The following is a 25,364-nucleotide window of genomic DNA, read 5'->3' as shown; positions in this document are numbered from 1 at the left end:
CGCTGTTGTGTGCTGGGCTGCAGTGGGAGACTGCTCACGACTGCTGAGCAGCAGCCACGTCTCCTATGCCTGTGGGGGGCAATGACCTGCGCCCCCCCAGCGGCTATGCGCTGGGCTGGAGGGCTCACAGCGCCCCCTCCCCAGCACAAAAGTAGTTTTTTAAAATAAAACAATTCCTGAGGGTGCGTGGCTACAGCTCCCCGCTTATAGGCCACGCCCCCTTTCACCCGGGCCCCTGCCGGCCTCGCTATGCCCCCGGTCGGAAGATGCAGACAATGGACTAGGCACTCCTCAAAAACGGGGATGACACCCACATTTTCGAAAGAACGCTGGCCATCGCCACCACATCCACGCCCTCTAAATGTCCGCAGCTTGTAAATCATTGTCAGTGATTACCATGCTGTGGGTTGGGGGCGCTGTGTGCGATCACGCAGAACGAGATCTGCACATGCGCACTGCAGCATCTGTGCATGTGCAGAGCTCGCACCCGAGGAGATGTACATAAAACATCGGATTTGAAAAACGTCTCTAAATCAGGATCTCAGTCCAAAATGATGTTGCGCTTCTAGTCCAAAAAGTTCAAGTTTACGCCCTCATTTTATAGTTCTATATGCTGTCATAGCATCATACTTACTTTAGACTGCTAGATGGACAAGTCTCTTTGCCTTTCATATACTATACGTATATAACTCAGCCATGGATTAAAGTTGACCACCAATTTTATTTTACAGGAAAATCCACTTTTATTTAAATAGATGTACAGTTATTATTATTCTTATCATTTATATGGTGCCACAAGTCTTCCGCAGTGCCATACAAAGTACATAAACAAATAGGTGACCAGTGACTTACAGTACAATACAATACAGGACAAGGATATGGATAATATACATTCCTACATTTAGCGACCATGACACCCACATAAGCAGCAGAGCATAAGCAGCCAAGTGTTATATGCCCTAGTGGGGAGTAAGAAGTAGATGAAAGTAAAGTAAGGAGAAGCACAAGAGGGTAGAAGGCCCTGCTCGTAAGAGCTTACATTCTAAAAGGGAGGGGAAGATAAACAGATGTACAGCTAATTTACAAGGTTACATCTAATTTGCTTATCAACTTATTGAACTGAAAGCTATTATCATTCAAACTTTGACAATGTTGACCATTATAAGCAGTGGCGGATTTTACCTAAGGGCTCCCAATAAAATCCGCCACTTGCAGGGATTGCCTGGCAGTGGCAGTGACTACCCATTGGAAGTGCTCCCTGCTAAATCACAGCTGAACAGGTAGTCCCAGGGCGAGGTGTTTTCTCCTTCTGGTATTGCCAGTCCAGACTGAAATAGCAGAGACCGCTTCCCATGGGAAGTCACTCTCCTGCTATTACGTCAGCCCTGACCAGCTTCTAGGGGCTGCAGCTGATAAAGTCCCTAGAAGCCGGCTAATTTGTATGCATGCATGGGATTGCGATCATGGCATGTGCACTATTACAGACTCCCCTGGCTAGACAGGTAATGAGCGGCCGCTGATTATAAGTGATGTCAAATGTTGGCTTCTTCTGACTGTTCGGGTCCAGCATGAGACCCCCCTGCAACTCTGATGGTTTAGGACAGTTTTTCTCAAACTTGGCCCTCAGGACCCCTAAAGGTGCCTATCCATTAGGCGACCTGAACGTCTAGCGTTCAGACCTTTAAGTCGCCGAGGTGCGGTGCCCGCACTGAACGGCGTTCACTGAACATCATTCAGTGAAGGAGCCTGACCTCCTATCTCTGAACATGCCGAGCGTCGTCAGGTTGACAGGCATGTTCAGTAGACAGTCGGGGACGGCAAGGACCCAGCGTACGCGCGCATCGCTGGTCCTTGCCGGCAATCCATTACCAACTTTGTGAACAATTCGACCAAAACCTCCTGGTTTTCGTCGGATTGTTTACAAAGTTGGGTAATGGATAGGCCCCTTAACAGTTCAGGTTTTCCAGACCACCTATCTGGTGCACAGATGTATTAATTCCTAACGGACACATTCAAGCTCCTCAGGTGACCTGTAGGGGTCCTAAAGACTGAGGGCCTGAATCAGACCCGGACGCTAAGAAGCGTTCGCTCGTACCTGGCGATGGTTCGCATTGTGCGCATGCATTGTAGTGCGCGTGCACGAACCACTGCGAAAGATCGGGAAGTGTTCGCTCGCCCAGCAAGACAGCCCAGCTGACTGAGTGACAGGTCAAGCCGTTTATGGGTCGTAACAGGGGCAGGCCACTAGAAACGGGGTGCGAACGCAGGCATGTCTGAGCGTCTTAACGCCGTTTCAGAGGCGTGCATAATTAAACAGGTAACGTCATAGTACATGTCACCTGCTGGTTTTTACACTGAAGTGCTTGCGGTAGGGTAAAGTCAACCTCAAGCGCTGCAAAAGCTCCCGATGGTACCTGATGTACCGATGGTTGCATACACTTCCTGGAGATGACACGCACAAGTGTTCGTCTTAACACAGGCTGGTGTGCGTCTGCATACACAAAGTGAACGCATACCAAGACATAGTGGGCGTGCTTATGCCTTGCCATGCGATCGCCTGCCTTGCTGGGTGTGTTCCGAATTTGCATACGCTGGGAGCGAGCGTACGCATCTAGCGACCGGGTCTGAATCAGGCCCTGAGTTTGAGAAACTGGTTTAGGAGATGGCACCAGAACTTCCCATTTATACAGATAATATTTAATGGAGTTTATACATATATAAACATCACTGGCATATTACTGTATATGCACAAATAGTGATAGCATACCTTTGGTAATGTAATGGTGTGGTGCATCCGAATAGATCATGACTGGAAACCAGTAAGTTTGTAAACATATTTATTCCAGAACAACATTGTATCAAACATACATTAATAAAGGGGCATAAACAATTGCCCGGTCATATAATAGACTTTGGAAGCTCCATATGTACTTTATATTTCCTTTAGACTGTACTGCAGAGAAAGCAAGTAGAGGCCTTAAACCTATAGGGAATAAAGAATACCACAAATAAATGTAATGATAATAAAAGCTATGAGTTCTATAGCCAAACACCATCTCTCTCTCTCTCTCTCGTTATATTAAATTGTGTGACTTAAAAACCACGTGAAAACATATATACATATGTGTATAAATAAATAAGGTATAAAGTGACAGTGCTAAATGTGCAAGAAATGCCAGTTTGTGAAATGTCATGCATTTATACCTATATATGAAATAGGTTATTTCACAAACTGGCATTTCTTGCACATTTAGCACTGTCACTTTATACCTTATTTATTTATACACATATGTATATATGTTTTCACGTGGTTTTTAAGTCACACAATTTAATATAACCAACTAGCCGGTCGCTCTATGATTAATATCTATGTACAACTATCTATGCTGTTAGTAAATTCACCATTACTATTTTTTGACAGAGAGCTGAAGCCTATATTTGATAGGCTAGTGGGCAGTTGTTGAAGTTTTTTTATCTGATTAAAAGTGAGGGGTACATTAATCATTGACGCTTGTCCCACATATATATATATATATATATATATATATAATTAGCCTCATTAGGACATCATCTCCAACAGTATGTATAGTTGTTTATTGTCTGTGGATGATAGGATACTTACATACAAAACTAATTTACATTGTACTCTTCAAATGTTCTCACTTGTCATCTGCTCGAATTCTGAGTTTCCTCTTCAACTGACTCAGAGCCCTGTTCCCCACTCGTAGCTTCTTCTTCATCCTCCTCTCTTAAGGGAATTAAACAAGAAATAATGACTGTAACTAAACAGGGAGCAGTTCTAAAAGCTGAGTGTTCTCAGAGAGTTATTCCAGTGCAGATAGGAGCTATTTTAGGGGGTCTGTAGCCTTGTGTATCCATGCAGCTCATTGCCTCCATGTGCTATATAATGGCTCTGCCGTACACTGTAAAGCTGGGCAGCCACTATACAATTTTCTGTCCAATCTGGCTGGTTGGAATGAAAACCTGGTAATGTATGACAGTCGATCATATGGTTTTAAACACTGAAAAAAGGACAAAAAAATGGTTAAATTGGTTAAATTTGTGTGTTTTAACCAATTTGTTTGAACGACCATTTTTGGCTATTTTTCAGTGTTTGCGAGTAAATGGACGACTGTCATTTGCTCCCATACATTACCAGGTTTTCATTCCAACCAGGCAGATTGGACAGATATCTGACAGATAATTGTATAGTGTATGCCCAGCTTTAGTGATATCACATACAATACATTACAGTACATTAAGCCTATAATATTTGCGGGATATCACTCATTATTAAGGACCCTCCAAATGTAACATTGTGGGACGGCAGCCCCATTTCCAACAGCAGAAGAAGCCCTCATAGGTTTCTATGGGGGCTGTTAGACTGTTGGATTTATTAAGCTCCGGAATGCGAAGATTCTATAGCCTGGCCCCAGCAGCTAATGCCATCTTCAGATTGTCCCCTTAACTTTATTGGACTTGGTAAGTTCAAGTCACGGGCAGTAGCGTAACAAGGGGGGTGCAGGCCGCACCCGGGTGTCACCCGCCGAGGGGTGACACCAAGGTGCAGACTCCTCCTCAGTGACAGGAGCCGGGTGCTGCACTGTATAATAAGTGCAGCACTCGGCTCCTCACACTGTGAGGGAGCCAGCCGGCACTGCACGCACCTCCGGCACCCTCCCCTACCTCCAGACTCCCAGTGATAACAGGGCCACGGGGGGTTTGGCCGTGAGGCTCCGCCCCATCCCGCGAGGCCCCACCCCCTTTTGGCACCACGCGGCTTAGCCGCACAACACAACGTCCCTCCCCGCACTGGATGACACCGTGGGGAGGGACGCCACTGGTCACGGGAAACATCTCAGAAAAATAATTGTAAACCCTTGGCAATCCTTCAAGGATGGAATCTGCTAATGCTTCCTAGTTTTAAAAGCAAGTGACCAAGGGGCATATTCATCACCAATAGCAGTGGCGAACGCAGTGTAAATACGCATGTGCACCTTAGACCATGCATGCACACTGCAAGGACCGCAAGAGGCGGAGGGATCCGAACAGATCCTTCTTCGTAATCCGAACCTCCTACCTTTAGGAAGGAAAGGCACTCAGCAGTCTAAACGCTATCTGAAGATTAGTTCTCGCACTCAAGCTCCAAAAACTTTCAGATATCTAAGCTTGATGAATTGTATAATTTCTACATTCCAATATTAGTGTATGAGAACACATAGCACATCTGGTCTGTGCTGTACGTAGGAGAGGTCATGTGTTGCAGCAATGATGAACGAGTAACCTAAATATATGGTAAAACGTAGCAGCTACTGTTTCCATATGTATAACAGTCCAAGGGACTGATTCATTACCGATCGCAACTGCGATTATGCACGCAATCGGCAGATTGTTGCATTATGCGTATGCATTGCAGTGTGAGTGTGCGAACCGACCACTGCGATCGCAGTGACTACGCAGACCCATTGCAGAATCATTGACAGTAAATGCAGTTTGTGGGAGGTGATGGGGATTGGACGGCGAAATGCAGGCGTGCCAGGCCGTTTCAGCGGCATGCATAAATTATCCACTGCGATGCCATACGCAGCTTGTGTACTCACAGCACAGCGACCAGGTTAGCAATTCCTGAGTAAGGTCAGAGCTTGTGCAAGTGTGCGTGAGGCTGCGAAGGTACTCGATAGTACCGATGGTTTTGCAGTCTTGCTAAACACTATGGATGTGTGTAAGGTAAAGTGGACGTTTTTATGTTTTGTTGTGACAGCATAGCGACCAGGGCTGGATTAAGGCTTGTGGGGGCCCCCTCCAAGTCACACGGAGCCACCGCCCCTCTTTCCATCCCGAGGCCACATGAAGAGAGGGGCAAACTTTCTTGGAGGGGGTTCTAAATATAAATATACATATATAAACATATATATTTTATATACAGTCAGGTGCATAAATATTGGGACATTGACAGAATTTTCATATTTTGGCCTCTATTCACCACCACAATGGCTTTGAAATGAAACAAACAAGATGTGCTTTAACTGCAGACTTTCAGATTTAATTTGAGGGTAATTACATCCAAATCAGGTGAACGGTGTAGGAATTACAACGGTTTCTATATGTGCCACTGGGCACCTGTTCTCGGCAGGGTCACATCAACACTCTGTGGGAACCCCTCTGTGTGTGGGGGCCCCGGGACAACCACCATGGTGCCCCCCCCTTAATCCGGTCCTGATAGAAATTGCAGTGGATTAGCATACTATCGCAGTAAGGCTGCGCGCGTAATCGCTATTGCAATCGCAGTTTCGATCCGTAATGAATCAGGCCCCAAATCAGCTTGATAAAGAAAATGGTGAAAGAACTATTGCAGTAACCTATGCTAAATTAATTGATGTGAAAGGTCTTTTATTCAATGTTTCTCAGTAATCTCCTTATTGCTTATTCCAGACAGACCTACCAACATGACTGCATCCATCTGACAAAAGTTCTGCTACTGAACCCAACACTTTAATCAACGTTAATGTTTGAGGATCTAGACCAGAGGTTCTCAAACTCGGTCCTCAGGACCCCACACAGTTCACGTTTTGCAGGTCACCCAGCAGGTGCACAGGTGTGTTCATTACTCACTGACACATTTTAAAAGATCCATAGGTGGAGATTATTTGACTTGTGATCCAGTGAGGAGACCTGGAAAACATGCACTGTTTGGGGTCCTGAGGACCGAGTTTGAGAACCTGTGATCTAGACTATGACAGTGATAATTGTATTATATTCAGATGATTTTAAAGAAATGCCTATATGTATAGCAAGCCCAATGAAATTCTGTTCATTTGCTTCAAGCATATTCTTCGGTTTTAAACATTTAGGATTTGATGCAGCATTGGATTAAATCAAGTGTTTGTGCAGGGCAGCTACAGTAATATACATGTGTCACACACATATGTGACAATGTCTTGAATACAGAAAGTTACAATCTACAAACTACTCGCCACAAAAATAGTGTATTCAGTCCCTGATTCAGAGCCGGATGCTCTGACAGAGCGCTCGCTCTGAATCAGGGCCGTCACTCTGAATTTTAGAGCGGCCTCCTGGCCGCTCGCATAGCTGTGGGTGGTCAAAAAGATGGTCGTGATGGTCAAGACCATCGTGACCATCAGGCTTGCGACGAGACCCTTGTGGTAGGGTCTCGTCTGCCCAAGCCCTGGAGTGCTTTCGGCTCAATCAGAGCCGAGAGCACTCCCACTGACATCACTTGTGATGTCAGTGGGGCCGGCCCCAGACGGTAGGCGTTCGCATGGGAACACCTCCGTCTGGGCAGCCACGCCCCCGGCACGCCCTCCAAAGGGGGCGTGCTGTCGCTCACCATCGACAGCACGCCCCCTTTGTAGCGAGACCCATAGCGACGGTTTGGCCGTCGCTATCCAGGTCTCGCGCATGCGCACGATGGAGCCGGCTCCCTTGTGCGCATGCGCACTTGGCCAACAACGACCCGCTTGCGAGCTCTTAGCGCTCGCGAGCGGGTCTGAATCAGGCCCACAATACATTGTATTGAGGGCCTGTTTCACTAGGGATCACAACTGTGATTGCACTAGCGATTACGCACGCAGTCTCACTGCGATAGTATGCTAATCCTCTGCGATCGCTATGCTGTCACAGCACAACATAAGGACGCCCACCTTACCCTACACACATCCGCAATAATTAGCAAGACTCACGCAACCATCGGTAACATCGAGTACAATCGCAGCCTCACGCACACTTGCACAAGGTCTAATCTTACTCAGGAATAATAACCTCGTTGCACGCAGTAAGTACACAAGTTGTGTATGGCATCGCAGTGACTCATGCACGCCTCTGCAACGGCGTTCAAATGCACTGGCACACCTGCGTTTCGCCAACCACCCCCCAGTCACCACCCTAAAACTGTACTTCCTGTCAATCACTCTACGATGTGTCTACATAGCCATTGCGATCGCAGTCCTGATCACAGTGGAGTGTTCACACACTGCCATGCATACACATGCGTAAAACGCAACAATCAGCAGATAGTATGCATAATTGCAGTTGCGATCCTTACTGAATCAGGCCCTAAATACACTAGATTGTGACAAGTAGTTTGTACACTGTCCCCTTCTACCAGCCTGCCGCCTCACAGGGGATTGCATGGAGTAGATTTGGCACGCAGAGCACTAGGGACAGAACGCAGCACTACATCTTTAGTCTCAGCAGTGTTGATGGTCATTTGCATTTTCAGATGCCTGAACTGCTCCCCCAGTCAGCTGACAGTACCTGCTTGGACCGCAGGACCTGATTCAGACCCACTCGCTAGGATGCGTTTGCTCAAAGCTGTCCGATTTTCGCATTGTGCGTATGCACGAACCAGTGCGAGAGATCGAGAAGCGTTCGCTTGCTGCGCATAGACAGCCCAGCAGAGTGAGTGACAGGAGAAGCCGTTTGTGGGTGGTGACAGAGGCTGGCCATTATAAACGGGGGAGTGTAGATGGGAAAGCAGGTGTGCCTTAGCGTCTTAATGCCATTTCAGAGGCGTACATAATTAAGAGGAAGCGTCATAGCACACATCACTTGGTTGTATTTCACAGTGAAGTGCTCGCTGTACTAGCGGTAGGTATGGTCTGCCTCAAGCGCTGCGTTCGCTTCCGATGGTACCCGATGTACCGATGGTTGCGTACACTTCCTGGAGATGACGTGCCCAAGTGGGCGTCTTAAGACAGGCTGGTGGGCGTCTACATACACAAAGCGATCTTAGTGGGCAAGCTAATGCCTTGCCGTGCGATCGTCTGCCTTGCTGGGCGTGTGCCAAAATTGCATACGCTGGGTGCGAGCGTACGCATCTAGGGAGTGGGTCTGAATCGAGCCCACAGTTCTGTCATGTGTTTCTATGTTATTCTACACATATAAAACCAGGAAAGGAATTTGAACTTACTCGTACGCCTTATGACCGCATAATTTTGGAAAAAACATCCTTGTAATCAGAAATATTATTATGAGGATGAGAGGCAATATCACTAGGAATCCTACTAGTAACCAGTTGTTTAAATGTGTGTTCTCGTCATGTGAGCAGTTGTCACCACTTTTGCCTGCATGGGACAAAAAAAACATGTTGTTCACATACTATAAATTAATTGTACTTGAATACTACTGTTTATTATTTTTTATTAATTGTTAGATCTGAACGGTCTCATAACTTAGGTAGTTTTGTGTTCACACAGGACCACTATGGCATTCATAGGTAATAATCGATGGGGGTCTGTGGCACCTCTGTCATGCGCATTGAAAGCCCCATAATAGCTCTCACTGCAGCGAGAGATGGGACAGATAACCAGCAGAGGAGACCTGTTGCACCAGCAACATGGGTAAATATAGTGGGGAGAGGGCAGGATGAGGGTGGGGGCAGCTCAAGACTACTAGTATATTATAATATAATTATTATCCTCTATTTAGATGGCGCCACAAGTGTTCTGCAGCGCCTTATATAGTACATAAACAAATATGTGAACAAGAAACCAATGACTTACAGTACAATACAATGCAGGACAAGGTTTATACACATTGCTGCATTAGCGATCATAACACTCAAATACGCAACAGGGGAGTAAGTGTTAGGTGCTCTAGTGAGGAGTAAGGAGTAGATGAAGGTATAAGTAAGGAGAAGCACAAGAGGGTAGGAGGGCCCTGCTTGTGAGAGCTTACATTCTAATGGGGAAGGGCAGACAAACAGGCAAGGCACAGATGGGGTAGACATAGAGGAAGGAGCATGTAGCAGCGGGTTAGGATGAGATCTGGAAGGCTTTGATGAAGTATTGGGACTTGAGAGCCCGTTTAAAGATTTGTAGAGAGATGGAGAGTCTGATGGGGAGAGGGAGAGAGTTCCAGAGGTAAGGAGCAGCCCGGGCAATATCTTGGAGGCGGGAGTGGGAGGACGTAATCAGTTGGCAGGTGAGGCGGCGTGCATTTGTTGAGCGAAGTGGGCGGGCAGGAGTGTGAAGGGAGATGAGGTCACAGATGTAAATGGGAGAGGAATGGTTGAGGGTTTTGTGTCACAAGCCGCATCCGCGTCCTGTTGGATGGTGGTTCTCTCAGGCTGGTTGCTGGGAGACACAGACGCCACCCTGAAGTCCTTCCTTTAGGCGGTACGTCATCCCTGCAGGAATGGGATTGGCGCTTCCTCCTTTTTCTGTCCTGCTGATGCGTTGCTCGGATGCCGGTGACAGCGTTCCACGAGTTTCCGGTTCCGGTGTCTGCATCGTGTTGGTCAAGTGTCCTGAACCTCAGTCTGTCTCCTGCCACTTGTGTAATCTCGGTGACACAAGTTGCACTCCAGCGTCCTGCCGCTTGTGTCATCTCGGCAATGGAGTGCGAGGGTTTGATGTTACCGATGTTCCGGCTAGTTTGATCGGTCTTATGATTGTGTGCATATGCAAGTGGGCGTCCTTATGTTCGCCGAGCGTCAGCATTTTTGCATATAATCGTCACCCCAGGAAGCTTGCGGCGGCAATTTTGCGATCCAAGCTGAATCAGGCCCAGAGAAGGAACTGTCAGAGAGGTAGGAGGGCAGTCAGGAGTAGGCAGTGTCACGTAGACCAAGGGAATGAAGCATTTGCAGGAGGAGAGGGTGGTCTACAGTGTGAAAAGCAGTAGAGAGGTTTAGGAGAATGAGCAGAGAGTAATGGCCTTTGGCAGTCATTGCTGACTTTTGTTAGGGCAGTATCAGTGGAGTGGAGAGAACAGAAGCCAGACTGAAAAGGGTCAAGGAGGGAGTAGGAGGAAAGAAAGGTGGTAAGGCGGTTGTAATCAATACACTCAAGGAGTTTGGAGACAAAAGGGAGGAGAGATGTGGGTCAGTAGTTGGAAAAAGTGTCAATATAATGCCTAATGGCTGTATTAAAGGCTATATATTTGATGTCCTGATACTACCAGTAGGTTTGAGGCAAATAGGAATGAGAATAATTATTGTGTATTTGATGGCAGTGAGGAAAATATATGTGGAGATGTCAAGTAATTTGATTAAGACAGGAACAAGTGTGATGGTGTGAATGCACACGGCCATTGGCATATCTATAATGGTGCAGGGTGTGCGGTGCACATGGATCCAGGGGGACCCACACTGCACACCCTGCACCCATATAATTATTATACTTACCTCTCCAGAGTCCAACGTCAGACGGTGCAACAGACTGAAATCATTGGGAAAATGTTGTGCCGGCCATTTTCCCAGTGATTTGCGCATGCACACAAAAGATGTCTTCAGGAACATAGTCCAGGTGCCATGTTCCCGGAGACTTGCGCATGCGCAGTAGACTCTGGCACAAAGCCAGAGTCTACTGTGCTGCCGGAGAGGAGGGGGCCTGCACAGAGGCAGAACAAAGGCCGCCTCCTCTCTTAAACCGCTCCTGAATATGGCTGGTTTCCTAAGGTTTGGGAGACTAGGGAAAACCGCAAAGTGCTGATCAGCCTTGGGCTGACTAGCACTGTGACAGAGGTACCTCACAATGTGCATTTCTCTAATTGGGTTCCAACATGTCTGGTTGGCATAACCTAGTGCTGATAGTGGTAATTTTGGCCAACCTTACACTTTTTGATCAGTGGCCAAACGTCTTCCGCAAAAGACGTCACCATTAGACTGTGAGGTTCTGGTTTTGTTGTGGACCCGGGGTGGTAATAGGAGCAGACACTAAAGCAGATTTAAAAATAAACGTGGAGTTTTTAATGAGTGGCTTAACAGATATGAATGTGGCAAAACAGAAAGTCCGGGTTTAGCACTAAAGTGCACCTGGGAACTGTAGTGATGCAATGGGAAAAAGTCCAGGTAGTGATAACAGAAGGTAGTCCAGTATTCCAGGTTTTGTGAGGCTGAAGTGAATGACAGGCTGAAGTGAATGACAGGCTGAAGTAAATGGCAGGCTGAAGTAAATGGCAGGCTGAAGTGAAAGATAATGTCCAGAGGATTTGCAAGTGGAGGCAGGGTGCAGGGTAATAGCTGACACAGGTACTCAGGCAAGGGAGAGACAATAGGAGGAGGCAGGGGATTCCAGCAAGGTATGGAGCAGGTCAGGTAAGCAGGCTAAGGCAAAGATCCAACAGGCAGGCGGACAAGCTTAGGAACTCTCTCTCAGCTTGCGCTGAGAAACACGTTGTACTGGCAATGAAAGGAAGCTCTGAACTCCCTTAAATACCCAATGCCACACTGTGAGAGGCTAGAGAGAGCATGTGACACACCAGAATAGGGCAACTAGGTCACATGTCCGGAGGCAAGATGGCGGCGCCCATGCCAGAACCGAACGGAAGCGCCACCAGACCTAACCAGACCAGAGGGACAGTATGCCCACACAGGACTACGCGCAGCCAATGCACCCCACCAGACACCAGCGCCACCGCCAGACACCCCTCGCCATAGCATCCTCACAGGTATTACCCGTCGACCACCATGCCGGAAACCCTGGTCGTGACATAGACTTGCAGGGCCAATTGCCCTTGTCAAGCATTGATTATCTAATTGAGCTCCTGTTAATTCAGGCACAAAGTCAGTGCTAAGTTCAGGTGTAGACAAAGGTATGTTGATATATATGACTGATGTATCCAATAAAAATGCATAAAGACAATGTTTGTGGTAGCCTCAGATTAGTATTATACATAAATAGCAAAAAAGAGCTACACCTAGGCGCTTAACAAATAGTTCTAAATAATCAGAGATATATACATCCCTTTTCAAAATGGAATCTTTTCTCCTTTTCCTCTTCTTTTCTTATCCGAGCAGGAATTTGATGTTAGATAACCTCCTCCTCAAGGTAAGTTGACATGTGGAAAAATATATCCATGTGTAAATACTCAAATATGTATTCTAATCACAGTTCCCCACTCACAGCAGAAACACGGTGTATACTCCTCAAAAGGTTTCTTTATAATGTACCATCACCTGGAGATTTCAGAAAAATAGACACAAAGAAAAATATCCTGCGTACCATAACTCACATCAGAACAAATAGAGACACCACATATAAAGGTTTCTTTGATGGAAAGATATAGCAAGCGTACCAGGACTCACAATCAAGATGATGGTTATATACCCATAACGGTTTCTTTTTCCTCTTGATTTATATATATAATATATTCTCCAAATGATGGAATCGATGGATACCGGATCAGAAAAAAGTATTTATTTAACAATGTGGAAATAGGCTTCAATTCCACAAAATTAACAATAGTAAAAACATGTAAAATGTAATAAAAATAGCAACAATGAGAAAAAAATACATAGACAAAAATCGGTTGATGATCTCCCTTGTGGGTAAAGCCTCAGATTAGTTGCTTATACTGCTGCTGCTACTGCTGCTGTAAACTGTATTTTGACAGAATTTTAATTACCGTATATACTCGAGTATAAGCCGAGTTTTTCAGCACAAAAAATGTGCTGAAAAAGTACCCCCTCGGCTTATACTCGAGTCAAGTGTAGCGCTGACCGGACGGAGTTCGGTCAGCGCTACACACTGCCAAACACACAGCCGCCGGAGCCGGCAGCTGCGTGTTTGGTGTAATCAGCAGCCGCTGAGAGTCTGTCAGACTCTCAGCGGCTGCTGCTGCTCCCACTGCGGGAGCCATCTTCCGGCTCCCGCAGTGGGTGATGGGAGACACGTCGTCATGACGACGTCTCTTCCATGCAAAGCGGCCGGAGGAGCGGACAGCGGCAGGACCAGGAGCGGGAGTTTAAGGTAAGTGTTTATTTTTTTTTTTATTCTTTTCACGTCTCTCTCAGCTAGGGGGGGGGGACTACAGGGGGCGATTACTACAGGGGCCACTACCAGGGGGAATTATCAGGGGGCACTACCAGGGGGCGATTACTACAGGGGGCACTACCAAGGGGCATTATCAGGGGGCGATTACTACAAGGGGCACTAAAAGGGGGGATTACCACTGGGGGAACTACAAGGGGGGGATTACTACAGGGGCCACTACCAGGGGGGGATTACTACAGGGGGCACTAAAAGGGGGATTACTACAGGGGGCACTAAAAGGGGGGATTACCACTGGGGGAACTACCATGGGAGGATTACTACAGGGGGCACTACCAGTGGGGGATTACTACAGGGAGCACTAAAAGGGGGGATTACTACTGGGGGTACTACCAAGGGGGGATTACTACTGGAGGCACTGAAAGGGGGGATTACCACTGGGGGCACTACCAGGAGGGATTACTACTGGGGGCACAACCAGGGGGAATTACTACTGGGGGCACTACCAGCTGCTGCCATTTCCCACACTAGGCTTGTACTCGAGTCAGTAAGTTTTCCCAGTTTTTTTGGGTAAAAGTAGGTACCTCGGCTTATATTCGGGTCGACTTATACTCGAGTATATACGGTATATGCTTAACTAAAGTTTTAAAAAAATAAGTAATAAAAAAAAAAACACCAACCAGTATCATCTGCCATACGCCCTGAATGAATACTACGACCATCGTCAGGTGTAATGCATGATGGGGGTTTCCAGCCAGGATCACAATGGCACTTGTGTTTATTGTTACAAATCTTAAATAGACAAGAAAAGCATAATTTAGATCATGGTTAAACTGATTCTAACTAACAGATCTGCTCCTTAACATCTGACAGCTTCATATTTCAGTAACCTGAGACAAATTCATTCATGTTAGATTAATTAATTGATGATAAATTAGTTTAACTGGATAACCAAAATGGCAGATGTCAGACTGTACACCAAATGTAGTTCACAATTTAAACTCTAAATAAACTTATCCTAAAAATGATCACATGGACAGCAATGTGGCATAAACAATTGGTCAGCCTTTTTATTTGAAATCCAAAAATGTAAAATATATATGGTGACAGAAAGAATGGCCAGTTGATCAGTGACCAAACGTCTTACGCAACAGATGTCACCATCAGACTTGCAGGGCAAATTGCCCTTCTCAGAGGCAAGTATCAGGCTCCAACTCCTATACCAATACACCCTAAATGTCTGGCCAGGTAGTCGGTGCCATTGACCCCAGTGGGGTAATATCAGCCTACCCAGTGTATTCAAAGGGAGTGCACCCAGATGTAATGCACCAGAATAGCCACTGGACTTACATTCTTTCCTGCTGGTAAGGTTGACAGACAACAAAGGAAAAATGGGGGAGAAATTCAAAAGCAAAGAAGCAGGTTTCTGCCTAGCAAAACACTACAAAGGGAATTCCCCACCCAAAACACAACCCCCAAACCCTAATTGGCAAAAGTCCCTAAACTATTAACCCTAGAGCTCCTTGTAGTTTGAATTGCACTCTAACCCTGCCTAGGTGTTTAAGTTTGCTCCTTTCCATAAAGATCACTCGCTCATCAGGAACTGCAACAAGAGGATAAGTACTGTATGAAGTATTGTGAATGCGATATGTGAGATTGTCCTATGAACGGTAATTAGTGCTGTTATCTGTGCTGTGCATTTAGGCCTCACTAAATTGGTTTTTCTATTTTTTTTCAAATAAATATAGAAAGCTTGTGATCACTCAGAAGTATTGTCTCCTTTTAGCAACATAAGAAGACCAGCCTCATATTATGAATAAAAAAATGCATTCAATTGTAAATCTGTAAATTCTATTTAGTTGTACATTGCATTGTTTTCCAGTACAGAAACTTTAACATATGACCCACACTTTCTGGAAACGACAATCCAAGATATTTCTAATATAAGGAAATCAAAAAAATGTGTACAAACTTCCAGCATTAAGAAATGCTTCTCATCTACAAGTGACCCTACACCCAGCGTTGGTCATCCCGGTGGTCGGGATGCCGACGCTTACATTACCAGTGCCAGAATACCGACGCCGGTCAGAATCCCAGTGCCGCCATCCCGACCGACGGGATGCCGAAGGTAAGTAACAGGTTGGGGGGAGGGTTAGATTTAGGCACTAGGGGGAGGGTTAGGTTTAGGGTGCAGGGAGGGGGAGGTTAGGTTCAGGCACTAGGGGGGGAGGTTACGGTTAGGCACCAAAAAGGGAGGGTTAGGGTAGGGAGAGGGGGAGGGTTAGCATACCGACCAACATATGTTAACCCTGTCGGGATTCTGACTGCCAGGATCCAAACTGTTGGTATTTCATACCGATTCCGTGCCCACCACTGCTCAGTTGTTCGGGTATAGAGAAAGGTGAGGAGGAGACGCTGGTTGGGGGAAGTACCGTGCTTTAATATTGGGCACTGAAAACTACACATCTCAGCATCACTGAAGAGCAGCGACACCAGCAGTGATGTAAGAGACTGCCACTTGCAGAGAGTTCTGTATAGAGAGGAAGGCCAACCCAGAGAATGTGCAGGAAACGCCACTGAGCATACCAGGCATCACATGTTAGGATCAGTCTTGTTTGTGCTCAGGACTGGGACCACTGGCCAAGACTGGTTGGGACTGGGTTGTAGAAGTGGATTTGTTTGCCCATAGCAATGTTACAAATACCTTACTTACTCCATGCCAATTACACGTTGCTCCCCGTACACAAGTTAGATTTGAGCTAGAGAAGTTTGTGCACTTTTGTTTAATACATATCTGAAAATAGAAAACAGATTGATCATTAGTTTGTTTGTTTTTTAAATGTTAGGATAATGACAAACAGGCTAATGCATACCTTTCATGTATAATGTATGTTTGCATTCAGGACAGTGGGGCTTGGTCACACTACACAGGAGGCTTGGACTAATCAGATATGGGGGCTGTCAAATCTCATGGTGTCTTGTCCAGTGCTACCAACGCACTGGGAAGACCCAAACCCATCCCCTCTGTACAATGCTGCATGCTCTGGCTATTGCCATGCACAACACTGAAGGGGCACGTGTTCTACCAACTGTATTGCAATCAAGACAATTGTTCTGATCCATGGGGCAGTCCCATCAAATTGCCTAAATCAAGACAGTTGGAAAGTCACATGTGAATAAGCCTATTGTCCCAGCTAGACAAGCGATGATGGCTTGAATGTACCCCACAAGGAAATTGTGGGGTTTTTGTTAAAGACTATGGCTCGTATTTGGAGCGAAAAGACGTTTTTGCCGAAAACTTTTCGCCGATGACGTAATTTTCACCTGTTTTGATTTTACTCTGTATTCAATTTCAAAGACTTTCCGCCTAGGCGGAAAGTCAATGCAATGTAATAGGCGAAAAAGTTTCACCTATGAATAGCAGGCGGAAAAAGTGCAGAATTGGGGTTCTGGGGTGCAACGTTGCGGGAACACCCGTGCAGCCTTCAGACAGTCCCCCAAAAGTGAACAGTGTAAAAAAAATTTTCGCCCCAAAAAATCACCTTGAATTTGGGGGCAAAATAAAAAATGTTGGGGGACAAAGTTAAAAACTAGCGAACTTGACTCTGGGGGGGTCTCCAAGTATGCCCCAGGTGTTATTTTCATTGCAGGGCCTTGCAGCAGGTGGATTTTTCACTATATTTTCAAGTTAACTTTAGCAACTTTAAAATATGCTGACTCCCATTTTCAAGTACCCCAAATTTGCTGGGATAAGTTATTTTCTGCAAAAAAACTCCTGCATACTATTCTGCACCACTTATACAAAAACGCTATTTAGCAACTATTGAGCCCGTTCAAAAACACCAAATACCTTCAGCAAGCCAAATTGGGGGGTACCATAGGGAACCCCCATGTCAGAGCATCTTTTGGGGTGTGTCAGGCTGATTTCCCCAAAACTGACAGTACTTTCCGCTTGTTTAAGTTTGACCGGATCACGTTTTCGCCTACTTTCAAATTGAATACGGCGATACGCGGGCACGCGCACGATACTTTTCCGCCTGCAAAACACGCGATGTAGGCGAAAAGTCCGGGAGGCGAAAAAGTATCGCGGCTCAGCTAAAATGGAATACGGGCCTATGTGGAAATGTTCCAATGATACAGTGCTTTGTTACATTACAGCTTACTCTATATTTGTTATATTCTATATTTATATATAGTTAAATCCCAATTATAGATACTTATTCTCCTTATGGCTAGAGCTTCCCTCTGACGCTAAACATGCAATAATCTCTGTGCTGAAGCTATGACGTTCTGTTTGTAGTGAGAAGTCTGTCCCTTTGGAAGCCAGCGAACAAATGAAACACATGGGCTGTTGACCACTCTAGATTTGCAACTGTGCTCAAACATCCAAATTAGTGCAGTGTTTCAAGTTGTAGCTTTAGCTCTATATATACACAGTACATGTTGCTGTAATAACTTACAGTGCATCTGGAAAGTATTCACAGTGCTTCACTTTTTCCACATTTTGTTATGTTACAGCCTTATTCCAAAATGGAATAAATTCATTTTTGTCCTTAAAATTCTACACACAATACCCCATATTGACAACATGTAAAAAGTTTTTTTAAGATTTTTGCAAATGTACTAAAAAAAAAAAACACTAAAAAATCACATGTACATAAGTATTCACAGCCTTTGCCATGAAGCTCAAAATTGAGCTCAGGTGCATCCTGTTTCCACTGATCATCATTGAGATGTTCCCACAGCTTAATTGGAGTCCATCTGTGGTAAATTCAGTTGATTGGACATGATTTTGAAAGGCATACATCTGTCTATATAAGGTCCCACACTTGACAGTGCATGTCAGAGCACAAACCAAGCATGAAGTCCAAGGAATTGTCTGTAGACCTCCGAGACAGGATTGTCTCGAGGCACAAATCTGGGGAAGGGTACAGAAAAATATCTGCTGCTTTGAAGGTCCCAATGAGCACAGTGGCCTCCATCATCCGTAAATGGAAGAAGTTCGGAACCACCAGGACTCTTCCTAGAGTTGGTCGGCTGTCTAAACTGAGCGATCAGGGGAGAAGGGCCCTAGTCAGGGAGGTGACCAAGAACCAGATGGTCACTCTATCAGAGCTACAGCATTCCTCTGTGGAGAGAGGAGAACCTTCCAGAAGGACAACCATCTCTTCAGCAATCCACCAATCAGGCTTGTATGGTAGAGTGGCCAGACGGAAGCCACTCCTTAGTAAAAAGCACATGGCAGCCCGCCTGGAGTTTGCCAATATGCACCTGAAGGACTCTCAGACCATGAGAAACAAAATTCTCTGGTCTGATGAGACAAAGATTGAACTCTTTGGAGTGAATGCCAGGCATTACGTTTGGAGGAAACCAGGCACCGCTCATCACCAGGCCAATACCATTCCTACAGTGAAGCATGGTGGTGGCAGGAACTGGGATACTAGTCAGGATAGAGGGAAAGATGAATGCAGCAATGTACAGAGACATCCTGGATGAAAACCTGCTCAAGAGAGCTCTTGACCTCAGACTGGGGCGACGGTTCATCTTTCAGCAGGACAACGACCCTAAGCACAAAGCCAAGATATCAAAGGAGTGGCTTCAAAACAACTCTGTGAATGTCCTTGAGTGGCTCAGCCAGAGCCCAGAATTGAATCCGATTGAGCATCTCTGGAGAGATCTGAAAATGGCTGTGCACCAATGCTTCCCATCAAACCTGATGGAGCTTGAGAGGTGCTGCAAAGAGGAATGGGTGAAACTGCCCAAAGATAGGTGTGCCAAGCTTGTGGCATCATATTCAAAAAGACTTGAGGCTGTAATTGCTGCCAAAGGTGCATCAACAAAGTATTGAGCAAAGGCTGTGAATACTTATGTACATGTGATGTCTTAGTGGGTTTTTTTTATTAAATTTGCAAAAATCTGAAAAACACTTTTTACACATTGTCATTATGGGGTATTATGTGTAGAATTTTGAGGATAAAAATGAATGTATTCCATTTTGGAATAAGGGGCCTATTCATTAAACATTAAAATTCTCTGGAGATAATTAGCTTTAGAACTCTCATGGAGTTCTAGCTAATTATAGGTGGAATTCATCATTCCACCTCTCCATAAGTATCTATTCCGAAAAGCTGTCATTTTTGCGATGACAGCTTTTCGGGAAATAGATATTTCTCCCTGCCTACACTACCTTATCGCATCTGGAAACAGTGCTGCGCATGCGCTGTTACATCTGTAAAACCAGCGCAAGCGCAGCACTGCCTACAGATGCGTTAAGTTTCGTACCCGATCCCCCCCACCCCCCTCCGCTCACCTTCCCCCCCCCCCCCCCGACTTACCTGTCCACGCAGCAGCCTCCGGCTCCGTCCTGCTGGTCTGTCATGTGGTTTCCCAGCAGACCACATGACAGATTAGAAAAAAAAATAAAAAATTTTTCTTTTTCTAAACTTTCTTGTGCTCTGCTGGGGAGCACACATGACAGACCAGCCTCCGGAGCCTGAGGACGGAGCAGAGCGCCGGAGGAACTCGTCGGGGGACCTGCACACGCTGATACAGGTAAGTGGATTCTACTATTCGCCACCTCACAGTGGAGAATAGTAACTGCATCAAATTCCGAAAATTTATCATTTTCGGAATTTGATGAATACCACAATTTCCACATCCCCATACTAATGTACTAATGTATGGGGAGTGTGGAAATTAACGCAGGGGAACTTAGCAAGGAGATATCTGTGATATCTCCTGTGCTAAGTGGCTACATGAATACCAAAATAACGTTATTTAAGGAAAATGTCCTTAAAAACGTTATTTTAGTGTTGATGAATAGGCCCCTAAGGCTGTAACATAACAAAATGTGGAACAAGTCAAGCGCTGTAAATACTTTCCGGATGCACTGTGTGTTCCATCTTGAGCTTGATGTCAGGACTGGAATAACTGGAGAATCAGAGGGTTACTGAAGGACTATGAGGATCAGCAAATCTTTTTTTCCTAATGGGTGGAAGTATTTTAAAATCAACTAAAACTCTGGATGAACATATGAATATGACTATGTTTTATATGTCCAGCATTGTTGGACCTCTGAAATGTGGGCTGGGTCATGCCATGCTAGGGGAGTTGTTGGGTCACATTGGGGAGTGTATGTTAGAGATTTGTTTAGTTCTGAAGCAGTAGGCCAACACTATATCATTCCACCCAAAAAAACATGAATACCTGATCTGTCCAAATTAGGATAAATTAGACAAATTCTTAGGACTATTGTAATTGTAAAATAACAAATTTCTGTCCACTGGTAACGGTTTGCCCTTGATTTCAAGCATATAAGTCATATCTCAAATAAACATGCCTAGGACACACTAACACAAACAGCTCATCTGTAATGCTGGCCACAGACATAGCGATGTGCTCAACATGACCCGATGTGTACGATTTCCCTTGAAACTCTCCCCGGCAGCTCAGCACACGATCTCCACACGATCTGCACATGATTTGGTGTCCAATCTTCAAACGATCTCTCCTGCATCCAGACTTTCACAGTGCATCGGGTCCTAGATTGTCAGATCTGCCCTACTGCACGGCAGATCTGAAGATGCGATGTGCGACCAGCGGGGACGCGCATCGCATCGTGATCGTGAGTGGGACTCACGATTTACTCTCAATTTGGCCATATTTTACACGATCTGTTGTTCCAATGTGTCAGAATCAGCCAGATCGGGTAAAATATCGCTGTGTGTGGCCAGCATAAGGTCATGATTAGTCTTGCGGTTGCTCATAAGGAGAAATGTTTTATTTCAGTGAGTTTGCTTACCTTATTTTCACCACACTTTGTGCCATCATTTACCCAAAGAGGATTATTATCGGTCAAAGAATCGGCCGCCACACAGGTGTGATGTTTATTAGTATAGTAAGAGAGAGCCAAATGTGCGGTGGATATTGTATCTCTGTCCGTGATCATACATTGTAATTTGCCACATAATACATCACTGGGTGGGATAACAAACAATGGGTGTAAATGGAGATCAGCAACCAACAAGTCCTTGTACATAGATATAGTATAGATAGTATACATAATATAAATATAGATATAGTATAAGCTTACAGTATCTTCATTACTGTGTCCTCTCTCTTCATAGTGAACTACAACTTAAACATCAGGGGTGAAATTTACTAAGAATTGGAGTTGTGCCGATTTGGTGTTTTACCATGATAAACTTGTCAGAGATTTACTAATGGCCAATTTGCATTGATATCACATGTCAAACACGACTTTGTAAACCAATTCTCGGCATATCACCATGATCAAACCAAACATAGGAATAACATTGACAACAAATCAAATCAGGAAATTACTAAAAATCGTGTTTGCGAACTCGCACTCAAATCGCATAGCAATGCATGAAATCAATACACCACAATCAGGATGCTTCTAAAAGGTGGCCAAATCAGCTGCAGCACTCTGTGTGCTGTAAACCATGGCTGAGGCAGGCTACACACAGGCACTTTTTTCATGTGGGTTGCACCAGCTGACTCAAAGAGCCCAGGAACAACAAACAGAAATGAGGAACCAGCTGGTAGGGGTGCCACAGAGCCTACATAGGCCTAGGTTCTTCTGTTGGCAGAAGAACCTAGGCCTTAAACCTCAATGCACTTCCTGATGACATACCATACAAATGTTCCGCCTCAACCACAACAACTTGACCCAGACATTGCATGGTCACGAGCCTGGGCCTACATAAAATGATAGCTGTTCTGCACTTCTTTGCTACTGGTAACTTTTAGTCAGTGACAGGGAGGGTAGCAGGCATATCGCAAGCCACCTTCTCAAACTACCTGGCCAAATCCTAGCCAGACTTAAGACCCTCTCCCTATCTATATCTGCTTCTCTAGCCAGGAGTCACAGTGGCATGATGTCAGATTAGCTTTTTATTGGATCTCAGACAAACAAATTGTGTAACCAATGATGTAATGTTCTGCTTCATGTCCCTAATGACATTGGTTTGAGCTTGGAAAACTCTTAAGAAACTTTCCTGAAAAGTTATGTTTGCATTGGTTTTTGTCTCTAACACATAGTGGTTGGATTCAACTATTCTTGTCATAATTTCATTTACATTTGTATTGAGCTTACTGACATTGGCCCTCATTCAGAGCCGCACGTTAACAACAGTACGCTCGTTGCGTTCCGATGTTGACTAACCGCGCATGCGTCGGTGTTACACTGCGCATGTGCGTACGGCAGATTGCGAGTTTTTTTTCTCTCGTTCCTAAAATAGCGTACAGGAAGTGACATGTCAAATGTGATTGACAGAACAGGGCGTTTTTGGGTGTTGACGGGGGTGGAGATGAAAAAACGCAGGCGTGGCGAGGCGTTTTTGGGGCGTACATACATTAGCAGATGCGAACGTCAAATGTGTTCGGACCGTCTCATACGTCACTGGAACATCCGCTTTCCCTTCAAAATGCTCGCACAGCTTAGGGTCAGGATTACTCGACCACATTGGCGATGGCCTTCTCCTCCGTCCCGGGACTCAACGATGGTGCTGCGATTAATCGCGGCTGGTCAGTAAAGTAATTAGTGTTGGATTGAAAACCGGCTTGGTATGTGTTTGGAAAGCAGTTTATTGGGATAGCACAAAAGCGTACGCAGGTGGAAATCAGAGCTGCTAATGTCATGATTACACAATCAATTAGCGTACATTTTTGGGGTTTTATTTTGGCCACAATTTGTTGGTTATGGCCTATTGTAACAATAATGTCATCATCTTTTAATTAGCTCCCCTTTTTTTTGGTTTACTGTGGAATTTGCATCGCTATGTGATTTTTTAAACGTTCCTTAAAGAGGCCTTTTTTTTTTTTTAAGAGGGTCAGTTTTTGCCTTTAGGGCCAGGATTAAATGTAACCCATTTGTACAATAATGTCACAATACAATCTCAGTTTTTTGTTTTTAATTTTTTGTTTAAACACAAACAAATTGGCCTAATATTTTGTTGCCTTTTTTTGTGGCAAAGATATTTGTTCAAAAAAAAAAAAAACCATAACTGCTAACATAAGCGTAAATACAAAATTTAAAAACATTTCACAAGAAAGGAGAGGGAAGTTTTGACCAGAAAGGAATATGAGCCAAGCACAGAAGGAGTGTGGGAAAAGTCGCCATTGCTGTCACCGTTTTCTCGCCCGTTTGGCTGGGTGAGGGTGGGCGCCAGACCGGGTCCGGGATGCCATCGGGCTGGCCTGTCCAGAGGCAGATGTTGTGGCCTCTGGACTAGGCACAGGGCTAGGCACATTTGGAGGATTGGCTGATGTTGTGCCAGAGGTGGAGGATCCGGATGTTCCGGCAGGAAGGGAGGTCGGCTCGACCATGTGCTGGCGAACGAGCTGCTCCAGGGCATCGGCGATGCGGATGTTGGCCCTGGTATTTTCCGCCAGGGCCTGACCAATGGTCACGTTGGCCGCAGCATTTTGCTCCAGGGCCTCAGCCACCCGTATCAGACTGGCGTCCATCCTCTGCAGAATCTCCGTATGGCAATCCGATTTAAAATTGAGTTCTGTGAGGAGGCCCACTGCCTGCGAGGGGGCACGCCCTGGACTGGCTTCTGCAGGGTCCTCAGCCGGATGTACTGGTTCCTCCCCTGCAGAGCCAGCAGAAATTCTGCGGCCAAGGCTCCCCTCTGGAGCAGACTCATCCGCCTCTGTCTCTGTTAGGAAAATTGCGAAAAGACTCACATTAGAATCTACATATTGGCACAATAGCATTTCAGAGTTGTTGACATCACAAGACTTACCTTGGCCAACATGAGGAGCCGCAAAGTCTGGCATGTCCGTATCCATGTTGGACACGCCAAACACCTCCACAGCCTGCACACACCCCTGTGCCAGCTCTTCTAAGTCTGTCAACTCCAATGACACAGGGGTGGGACCCCCACCTGTCCCCCTTGCATGCCTAGCCCTGTCGGCAAGTTTTTGCTTGAGACGATATTTGAAGTCTGCCCATCTGTGGAATGAAATTGGAACCATTATCCTTTTTTTTACAATGGGGTTTGTTTATAGGATGGGAAAGTGTTTACTTACCGCCGTTTGACATCCCGGGCTAGACGGACATAATCACCCACCCTATTGACAGCAACGGCGACCTCCTCCCACATTCTCCACTTCTGGCTTTGGCTCATATTCCTGGCTGCCTGGGGCAGGATGTCAACGCACTTCTGGATCAAAACCTCCATCTCCTTGCTTGTGAAATGTGGCTGCCTTTTTTTTTTGGCAGCTTTGGCGGGTTGACTGGGGCCAGCAGTCTCTTCCATGTCATCCTCCTCACCTATTTGGGTAAATATGCAGATTTAGCCACTTCACAACTTGACCAATATATTTGTTTTAAAATAATCATGGAGACAAAATGCATGAAGGCCTTACCGCCGGATTTTTGGCCATTGTTTCCCTGGTCTGAAGCCATGTTTCTGCTTCCAGAATGAAATCAACCAGAAATTCAATGTGATTTCGTGACGTATTTATACATGCGTCCTTTGTTTGCGGCCGCATCATTGATTGTGCGTCCCTATGATTCATCCTTAATTTGTGCGGGAAAATAAACACTATTTATGGCTTGGTGTGTGTGGAGTCGAGGTGGGGTTGTTGGATTGTTGGCGG

At 45.5% G+C, this 25,364-nt stretch overlaps 1 protein-coding gene across 1 annotated transcript in view; it reads right to left on the bottom strand.

The window, feature by feature from the left end:
* Nucleotides 1–3,666: 3,666 nt before the first annotated feature.
* The window catches only part of LOC148525580 (disintegrin and metalloproteinase domain-containing protein 18-like), a 112,455-nt gene continuing 90,757 nt past the window's right edge, over nt 3,667–25,364 (bottom strand). Inside the window, exons 18-22 of the mRNA XM_088470855.1 lie at nt 21,535–21,709; nt 16,438–16,527; nt 14,414–14,525; nt 8,930–9,083; nt 3,667–3,748 (exon numbers count right to left, since the gene is read on the bottom strand). Of these exons, the coding sequence (XP_088326981.1) occupies nt 3,667–3,748; nt 8,930–9,083; nt 14,414–14,525; nt 16,438–16,527; nt 21,535–21,709 (613 nt within the window). The remainder of the gene's footprint in view (nt 3,749–8,929; nt 9,084–14,413; nt 14,526–16,437; nt 16,528–21,534; nt 21,710–25,364) is intronic.

Source organism: Taudactylus pleione, unplaced genomic scaffold (assembly GCF_031769625.1).
Source record: "Taudactylus pleione unplaced genomic scaffold, aTauple2 ptg000105l, whole genome shotgun sequence".
NCBI classification, from domain to species: Eukaryota; Metazoa; Chordata; class Amphibia; order Anura; family Myobatrachidae; genus Taudactylus; species Taudactylus pleione.
Note: the sequence above shows the minus strand (reverse complement) of the source record. Positions and strands in the feature narration are given on the sequence as shown.